Source organism: Cebidichthys violaceus, unplaced genomic scaffold (genome assembly GCF_023349555.1).
Source record: "Cebidichthys violaceus isolate CVI_PGR_0920_01 unplaced genomic scaffold, fCebVio1.0.p SCAF_5, whole genome shotgun sequence".
NCBI lineage: Eukaryota > Metazoa > Chordata > Actinopteri > Perciformes > Stichaeidae > Cebidichthys > Cebidichthys violaceus.
Window position 1 is genome coordinate 5,234,107 of NW_027176705.1, and position 10,023 is coordinate 5,244,129.

The 10,023-nt window shown below is 40.7% G+C and overlaps 1 protein-coding gene across 1 annotated transcript; it reads left to right on the forward strand.

The window, feature by feature from the left end:
* The first annotated feature begins 465 nt into the window (after window positions 1-465).
* Window positions 466-6,104, forward strand: ddias (DNA damage-induced apoptosis suppressor). Its single transcript, XM_068730997.1, has 5 exons — window positions 466-841; window positions 1,145-1,306; window positions 1,709-1,808; window positions 2,454-2,761; window positions 3,766-6,104. The coding sequence occupies exons 1-5, from the start codon at window positions 720-722 to the stop codon at window positions 5,291-5,293; spliced, it is 2,220 nt and encodes a 739-aa protein (XP_068587098.1). The 5' UTR covers window positions 466-719; the 3' UTR covers window positions 5,294-6,104.
* The last annotated feature ends 3,919 nt before the right edge of the window (window positions 6,105-10,023 follow it).

Genomic DNA, 10,023 nt, shown 5'->3' on the forward strand with positions numbered 1-10,023 from the left:
TCTCTACAAGATCAGATGGTACAGACACTCATACAACTGAATGTTTGCATCATTCTTTGCCTTCACAAGACAAAATAAAATTGCATTTTGAAATGACTTTAGGTACCAAAGGCAGGTCCATTTTTTTATCAGAGAAATGTAACATGAATGCTTTTAGTATGTTTAACGTGAACACATATTTAAATATTCTGTTGCATTGGTACTTTACAGAAGTGTTAATTCTCACACAAAAATACAGTAAAATAGAAATAGATCCAAAAATACATTAACAGGTTTTTTGTTTCTCTTTGAAACAATACAAATACATATCAATAAAAAAATAAGTAAATCATTTTTAAAATCCCTCCAGATCAAGCTGATTTTTTTTGTTATTGCCAATCGTATGTTCCACATCCAACCCAGTAGGGGGCGACAGTGCGCCTCTAAAACTGTCTCTCCAGCCGCCAGCAAACCAAAACAAGCAGAAGAAGTACGCAGTGTAGAGGCAGTCTAGAGGCGTTAAGAATCAGAAATTGACCTAATTTCTACGCGTGTGTTTTTAGCTCTGACCCACATATGGTTCTGTCTTTATCAACACATGATGGTGTTAAAGTTGCCGAGGTTACATGAAGCGTTAAGTTAATACAACACTCAGGTAGCGTAAGGTTAGCCTACTAGCTGCAGCCAAGTGTCCGTCCCTCAAGAGTAACTTAACGTTACTCTTCGAAGAGGTCGGCTGAATGCCTGTGAGACGGGCCCTGGTGGATTGTGTCGTGTTGTCGCTACAGAGTGCCTGTGTGTTCTATCCGTGCTGTAAAGACTGCTTCTCACGGATTGATGTTGAGCCGCAGGACACGACGAGGTAAACACACTAAACAACCAACGAAGAAGATTCATTTCAGTTCTGAAGGGGAAACAGTGGGTCCATGAAGTGTATTTTCAAAACTTTACAGCAACTAATTCAACTGAAATCAATAGCAGCATTTTATTTAGTCTCACTGACAAATTAATTTTGAGGTAACGTTAGCTAGGCTATATATAAAGGCTGTATCTGAAATTAGCTTAACACCGGAAGTGAACGCATTCTTGAAGCGCAAATTATCTCTATAAAACACACTAACACGTCCACACAAGTTCACCTGTGTTTTCTGTCTGTCCACCACAGATGCAGATGCTCCAAGTGTGGTTACAGCTGTGCGAGGGAGCAGGTTGATTACAGATATCGTCTCTCTCTGAGGGTGGCCCGGGACAGCTCCATATTTGGAGTAACAGTATTTGGAGCCTGCTTGAACCCATTCTTTGGCATTCATGCGAGAGGTTTACAGAGGTGAGCGACGGGAAGTTATCTTTCAACCAACTTTTTAAGATTAAGTTTTAAGTTATCTTGTTGTAGTTAGAAGACTCAAGACTGTGGCCTAAACAACACGAATATTAGTATTACATATCTGGCATTTGCAGTGTGAAACGGTGCCTCTGCTCTTTTGTACCTGAAGGTTAATGTTTACATTTTGAAAAGTGTATTAACCTTTTATGATTTTGTGTGTGTGTCAGGTAAGGTGACATAACTGTTATACAACACTGTGGTAAACCCCGTGTTGGTCAGAGGGAAGACACATTTATTTTACCAGTGTTAAGTGTGGCACATTTACAAAGCTTGTTATCGGTGGTTTCTCTCTTTGCCAGTTCATAAAACTCATTGTGTGTTTCTGTTGTTTCTGTAATGCTGTAGGTTGGTGGAGAACTCGGATGGAGCATCAACCAGATCCACGTTGCTGATGAAGGCGGTCGAGGATTGTTTCATTGGCAGACATTTTATCTTTGGTATAAAGGTACAATTGCGATTATGTATTGCTCTACTTAGCTGATATTAGCTTATTATTACATATAGATATGTATCTAGATGTATGTGGATATGTTGGCCAATAGGTAACAAAAAAGACATTTCATAGTTTGCCCACCAGAGAGCTGTGACAAGTTAACAACCTGTTTAGTATGTATTTTGTTCAAAATTCTTTAAAACAAGACTAAGAGTCTACAGCAATGTTATACTGATGTTATACTAATACTAATATCATGTATAATAATTGAACAACTAAAGAGCTGTAAACAGATCACCAAAAGTTAGTTCATTTCTTCCTTTGGGAATCATGAATGTCTTAGCAACATTTTCTGTAGTTATTAAAATATTTCAATCTGGACCACAGTGGTGGGCCGACCAGCCGACAGACCACCATTGTCTTTCCGTCCCTAGAGCTGTGCTGCTAGTATCAAGACAAATCTAGGGTTGTGTGTTAATGTTCAAAAAATGAACACAAAACAAAATTACTTTTGATTGATATATTGTTGTTTTGTTACACATCCAAATGTTCCAGTTTTGATCAGGCAACATGTCCTAAATATGTGCTTAATTGAATTAGTTTAGTATCCAGGCTGCTTGCTGTCAAACATCCCTGGTCTTGTCTGTGTTCTTTTAGGTAACCCAAACAGAAAGTCTGCCTTGGTTTGGAGTGCCTGCTGCGAATGGCTCCAGCAGTAAAGAAGCAGTCCACTTTATTGCCAGTCAGATGATTCTCCCCACAGCTGCAGGCCTGGAAGGCTGCACAGTGGTCAGTTATTATCAGATCCTTCTTCAGAGAGCTGCAGAATATGAGCTGGGATCCACCGATCCCAGCAAAACCTCCAGACCCCCAGCAGCTGCCCTGCTGCTGATTCATCACCATTTTCCAGCCGGCAGCTTCAATAACTCCACTGCTTCAGGTCTTCTTCCCCAGTCACCACAAAGGTAATAACATGAAGAAGCTACTGAAGTATTGCTTTCTATCTGATAATTGTCTCTGCCAAGCGTAGCATGAGGAGCTTATGTGTGTGTGTGTGTGTGTGTGTGTGTGTGTGTGTGTGCGCGCGTGTGCGTGCATGCATGTGCTTTTTTTATGCATCTGTGTGTCTGTCCATGGTTAATCTCGCACATTTCTGGACCCATCAGCCTAATATTTCTGGTGCTTAATTGTGACTGCATGCTCAAGGGCCTCTCATGATTGATAAGAGGTCAGGATAAGAATCAGTAACTCCAAGTCTGAGGCCATGGTTATCTGCCAGAAAACACTAGATTGCGTGTTAAGAGACTGTCACTGTCCAAAGGATGGATGGATGTTCAAGTATCTCAGGTTCTTGAAAAATGGAGTGGGAGAGGGATAGGCGGTTTGCTGCAGCGTCAGGTGAGGCCTCCTGGATGCCTCCCTTTTAGAGTTTTTTTGGACATGTCCAACTGGTAGGAGGCCCTGGGGTAGACCCAGAAGATGCTGGAGTTATTAAATATCTCAGCTGTCTTGGAAACGCCTCAGCGTCTCCCAGGAAGAGCTGGAAAATGTTGCTGGAGAGAGGGACGTCTGAAATACCCTGCTAAGCCTGCTGTCCCTGCGACCGGGCCTCGGATAAGCCGAAGATAATGAATGAATGAATAATAATGGATGAATGTATTCTTATGAGCTCACTGTTTGGCTTGTGAGCTCCTAAGAATTGTGGCTCTAAATGTGTTTTCTTTTAAATGGAAGAAGAAAATCAACACACTGAAATTGCAAAGAAAAAATCTGAAGGTCTTTATTCAAAAAGATGGGAGAGGAGTCTGTCTATGGACAGTCCTAAGTGTCTTTTGAAACCTTCTTTAAGTTTGCTCTTAACTCTCTATCTACTGTAAATATAAGGCTAGTTTCACATGCTTTTTATCTTTATACTCCACATGTGCCTTTCATTTCCTTTTCTTTTTAATTGCTTTTCTTTTCATCCTAGTTCACAGTACCAAGATGGCACCTTTGCTCCCACCCCTCCATGGGAACAGTCACTTGGACTGGTTACTTCATCAGCAGAGCAGGAGGAAGGCTGCAGTCTCCTGTACAGCGGAGACGAGAACAGCCAACAGACAGAAAACAGAAATACACCACATCGTGCACAGAGAGGCTGCCTGGAGAACCGTGAAGTCACAGAGGAGAAAGCGCTGTCACCTCTTCTTTCTTCAGAGTGCGGTACTTCCAGATACCCGTGCTCATCAACCGAGAAAGCCGCTGGAAACACGTCCAGCCTGAACACTGGGTTCAGTCCCTCCCCACCTGGCCACAGGTTTTCTACCGGACAACTCACCCAAACATTTTTGTCAAGCTCCTTGGCTTGGGAAGATTTGCCGTTCTCTGAGAGTCTTTCAGATTTTTTGTGTGAGGATGATAAACATTTTGACATTGTTGGTGAATCGGAGCCACATCTCAATGTGCGAAATACGAAAGAAACAAGAAACAACCTGGAAATCAGGTCACAAGACAATAGCGTATCGCATAAATCCACTTCTGCTTGTCAAACACAGATAACAGACATCCAACCACAGATATTACTGGATATCACCAATACACCTGTACCGAATGGAGGTGACGGACATGATTTACCTGACCACATGTGTAAGACCCCTGTTGGATGTGCATTCAGGAGTCAAGCCAGAAACATTTGTACCCACGAGTGTAATCAGGAGGAGGAGAAAGCTCGTTCTCTGTCTTCTGAAAATGAAGAAGAGCAGCTTGAAGGGGATACCTACAATTGTTCAGAAGACCTATTCAGTAGTTCACTCCTTATCGAAATGAGCACAAACAAACTCGACACACCTGCCGAAACTGTCAGGAGGAGCATAGAAGCGTGCCCACTGCTTCCCAAAGCTATCAAACGGCACCTGAGGAGTGAAAAGGATTCACATCCAACACCAGACAAACAGAGACGGAAAAGTAAAAAATGCCTTAACAGAGACAGTTTAATTCCAACAGGCACACAAGATCTTGATTTCATCCCTCCCTCTCAGTCCACCCCTATTGTAAAAGTCAAAGGCTGGAAACCAGACGAGCATAAAAAACGTCTGCTGGCTCAGCAGCACCCACGGGTCCAGAGGCAGGCTCTGAACACAGGGTCAACCGGAACCATCAACCACGGGTGTGACTCAAGTGATTGTGATGCCACTGTCTGTGATTATGAGGACAGTGAAGTTATTATTCCTCCGACTCCTGTTGCTGAAACACGACAGAGTGTGAAGCTCAGAAGAAGAATGCAGACTGGAAATGGCAGCAGTGGTTTAGGTTATTCTAGGGAAGGGCAGCAGGGAGACAGAGTTTATTGTAAAATAACTCAAACCTTCACACCATCACAGAGAAGTCTGGCACGAACAGAGAATTCTGACCGTAAAGCGGTTGATGAGGGGATTCTGGACGGATCTCATCGTTACCTCGTTGATGATGAGAACGAGGCATGTGATTGGTCTAGAGATCTGTTCTCTGACTCGATCTGAGCGGTTCTGTTGCAGATGGTCTTGACACATTGATCCAAAAAGAATTAACTTTTTTAAATGTATTTCAGCTAGTACTCCACTCTGTGCGGAAGGATCTAAGACTAGATCACATACATCAATTACTAAACATAAGAGAGAGGCTGTTGAAAGGCACTGCATGTGAATTCTTACTTGCACCACCTTCTGCTATTTGCACTTTATCTTTATGTAATCATTTGTGGGTTCAGCAGCCTCAGGCACACCTATTGACGTGCAATTTACAAATTGACAAACATGCAGTAAAATGGGTGATAGTAAAGATTTCAGTACCCAACTTCAGCGCCTGATCCTGGAGCTGAATTGGAGTCAAATCCCTGCAACAAGTTACTTTAACCCCATGGAAAGCTTTGCCAGAAGAGAGAGTACTCTTCCAGCAGCAGCTTTTTATTAATGCCTATGGTTCTGTAATGAGTCAAAAAATTAATCACATATGGATTTATTGTTTGGATGTCCACGTACTTTTAGGGATTGATTTTGAAAGGAAGATTGTTTTGTTATGCACTTTTAAACATTCAAAGGCTTTTATTGGAAATGTCTCGTTAACTAAAAGCTTCAGATCAGGTGAACTTTTGAACATTCAGGTGTGTAATTCTTTCTTTTTTTTTTTACCTTGTTTGAGGTATTTGGACCTTAACATGTAGGATGTGTCCCTGACGCATTGCTGACTGTGTTTTTAAGACTTTCTGCTGCTGCACCCTCGTCATTGCTGCAATATACTCATAAGTGATCAATTAACTGCTCATTTAAAATATTAAAATTCTTGACACAGACATTTTTTATTGCGTTTTAGTCTTTATTAATAAAAAAAAAACTAGAGGCAGACAAAGAAATACTGGTAATGGAACAAAAATCCCCAGCTGGAAGTGAACCAGAGTCTTCCACTTTCAGTATACGATATGTACCCCAAGGCCAACAAGACACGCTGTCACTTTTAGAATGCTGTTCTGCCGCTACTGTGTTTGTTTTTTGAGGGGGTGTTAATGTAGTGATGAGTGTGGACGGTGTCATGCCAGGGAGCTAAGAATAGCAGTCACCAAATATCATGTCTACAATGTTCTGGATGTGTGAGTATGAGAGAGTGAGATGAAGATGATACGTGTAAAAATGGAACAAGGAGTTAACAGCTGGAGTGTTGTATTGAGCGGGTATGTACTCTTCTGGGTATGCCGCGATTTGTGTGTGTGTGTGTGTGTGTGTGTGTGTGTGTCTATGTGGAAGTTGCTGCATCCTGTTTGGTTGATCTCATCTGTTCTAAGTACCACATGTAGCAAGTTCGCGTTCAAGCTCCTGAGGTACACATCTTGTCATGATATGGGTCATGAACCTTTACTGTGGGCTTGGAGCCAGAAAGACTTTCGAGTAAAAGCTTTCTGGACTTGTTTTTTAGCCATACTACCGTAGCAGGAGGGCTCTGTTGGTCGGTTGGTCCGTCACTTCGGTCCAGACTGAAATATCTCAACGACTGTAGAATGGATTACCGTTAAAGTTTGATTCAGACATGCATGGTGCCCAGAGGATGAATCTTAATGACTTTGAGAATCCCCTGACTTTCTCTGTTAGTTTTCCTCCATTTGTAGTTCAGAGTGAAATAACCCTACAACTTGCTTGTATGACCATGAAATCGGGTGTCGACGTTCAGGGTCTTTGTGAACATTGGTAATCATTAGGTCAAAATTCCAATCTGTCCTGTAAGTCCAGCACTACAGCCTCTACGTTCTGTTTCTCTCCTGTTAACTTAAAAACTACAAAGTTGGGATATTTGCAAGCCATTGAGCCATGCTACACCTGTTGAAAGCCCCTGTTCCTAAATATGATGTGATTGTACAAAATAAGTGGCATGTCTACGTGGCGTGCAGAGTCTGCAGACACACGTTGAGTCCGCCTTACACTGTATGCATGTGTTGTTTGTATAACCAGGTCAAGAACAAGGCTCTGTGCTGTACCTTGTGCAGAAAGGTAGTCCAGGACATTTGTACTCAACACAGACACAGACACAGTGTGTGCGCCAGAGAATTCTGGCTCAGTTCCTACTATCATAAAAATAGTAAATATATCCTAAGTGGTAGTAAATATAAACCCAAGTGTCGGTTCATGTGCTTTGAAATACACAGCACTGTATGTACAAAGTAACATTGGGATTTTATAAGATCTGAATGTAAATATCTGGCCTGATGGTAGTGCTGAGGGAAAATACAGACACTTGTGACTTTTTCTTTTTTTTTCTTGATTGATAACTTAGGCGTGTTTCAACTATAACTTGGGTGTAAAAAGAGATGACTAGCTACTCTGTATTCTCAACTGTAAATCGAAGAGCAAGTAGCGACAATGAACAAAATATTAAAAAGCTTGTAGTGTCTACATCATTAAAAACATTTTTTTCAAACCCTGTAGGTCTTAATCAGTGCTAATAACAAGCAAACAACATGGGTGTGGCCTCACCTATATAGTAGCAAAAACCAATGAGAGGCAATCACATGACCCGGATAATAACGTTACAGGTGAAACACATTTAAAATGATGAAAACACAGAATAAAATGGGATTACACCGATTTTGTTAGGCAAGGCAAGTTTATTTGTATAGCACATTTCAACAACAAGGCAATTCAAAGTGCTTCACATAAAACCATTAAAAGCATCAAAACATAATGCAAAAGAAAAGGAGATTTAAAAACATTCATTGAAACATTAAAAACAGTCATTAAAACACAAAAAAGCTAAAAACAGAATAATAGTTGCAGTGCAGTTTAAGAAATAAAATACAGTAGTAAAATGCAGAAATTGATTAATATCCTTGAATGTGGTTCAATCAAAGGATGTGGTTCAATCAAATTTTATATTTATTTCTACCTCATACATGTAGGATAGGTACCCATATATAGGGTTTGATATAGGCAGTGAGAAAAACAGGGAAGACTATACAGAGAAAAGAACAAAATATTTAAAGACTTTCTATAGTCTATATCGTCATTGAGACTTGGATACTTTCAGTCGATAGATCCAAACAGCTTGCTTTAATTACGTTTCTGTATTCTGTCTCCCTCTGACCAAAGGTTCAACGTGTTGGGTCAACGTGTTGGGTGAAGTTTTTCCTGAGTCTCCTGATTTAGCCACTATAATATGTTTTTTTTTAAATATTTATTTCCTCATTGTGACATGTTTGAAGGAAAATGCTGTAAGACCTACTGTACTCTCACTAAGAATATGGTAGTTTAAAATGGGATTGACACAATGTGGCCTTCAGCCTTTACAAGATTTATAGATACAGTCCCAGAGCTTGATGTGTTTCCAAAGGTTGCAGCTGTGTGTGTGTGCCCAAGGGAGACCCTCTGTCCTTAGTACACAGTTGTACTGAGGACCCTCTGTCCTTAGTACATAAAGACTAGAGCATTATTATTATTAGTAGTAGTAGTAGTAGTAGTAGTAAAAGACGTTTTAGGTTCATTTATCGGCCATTTTTAATGTTTTGATATAACCGAATTTATTATCACGCTGAAGCACATCGCTCTCTTTGTCTTCTCGCTAACGTTACACAAACACACAAAGCTAAGTCAGCAAGCAGATCAGAGCTGCCGCAGTGGAGACTGTGAACCAGGTGAAGTGAAGATAACTACGACAACTACGCTCGTTACTGTTTAATGTAATGTAGAGCAATAAAAACATAGTAAAACACAGTAAAAAAGACCATACTTTATCAATACATCTGTTCAACAAGCATACACATGCAAACAAAAGTGGTGTGCACCATAACCACCTAGGTTTGACCTATGTTACATTCTGGCACCTTGCTCCCTCACTACACATTCAAATACTGAAAGCACTACAGTAGATGCACTATAACATGTGGCATCTACAACTATGGTCAGTATAAAGCTGGTGTTCATTTCTATTTTATTTCTGCATTAAAAATTTCAATTCAATTTTGTCATTTAACAGTAAACAAATGACTCTTTCAAGCTGATGTGTCAGTGATTTTAAAAGGATAGCACACTTTAAGTCACCTGCTACATTTAGTTAAATACACATTATGCAAAAATGATATACATATTTGTGATATACATATTTAACACCTACATTTATTTTTCTCCAAGGTTAGCTTAGTGTAATAAGTTATTATTAACTTGCAGTCCGTGCCACACGACTCATTTCAAATGGTTCACTATGTGACAATCTGTGCTGCAATAGCATTTCCATTGCACAGTTGCCAAGGAAAATGTGCTACTGACCAGTGGACCGCTAGATGTGTGGTGGTAACATTATAGTGCTCTAGAGATTAAGAGGCCTGACAAGCACATGGTGTGGAAGGGTGGAGATATGGCTTAGTATGGAGTTGTCAACAAAGCGTCAGCCTGGGGGCCGGCTCATTATCCTGGCAGCGGAGAAGTTTCCCCTTGTAGAATTAAAACACATAGACATGTTCAGACACCTCACAGATGTATTCTTCAGTGCATCAGCAATGTCTTGTGTGTAATGCATAAGTATGAGTGACAGGTACTGTCCTGTACTCATTTCTGTCATAATGACAACTCTTAATTTACTGCATATTTGAATACTTATGGAAATGTCTTCCCTGATACCATCTTCTTGTGATGTGAATAGAAATACTGGCTCTGTTTGCTACAGTTCTGTGCACTCCTGTTGGTTCTCTGTGGGCTGGTCTCAGTCCCCCTCCATAACAGGCCATGGAGATTGT

What these genes read in the sequence shown, in the direction of transcription:
- ddias (XM_068730997.1), top strand. Translation starts at nt 720, where the DNA reads ATGCCTGTGAGACGGGCCCTGGTGGATTGTGTCGTGTTGTCGCTACAG. An exon ending in GAGCCGCAGGACACGACGAG is followed by an intron (nt 842 to 1,144) that starts GTAAACACACTA and finishes TGTCCACCACAG; the next exon opens with ATGCAGATGCTCCAAGTGTG. An exon ending in ATTTTATCTTTGGTATAAAG is followed by an intron (nt 1,809 to 2,453) that starts GTACAATTGCGA and finishes GTGTTCTTTTAG; the next exon opens with GTAACCCAAACAGAAAGTCT.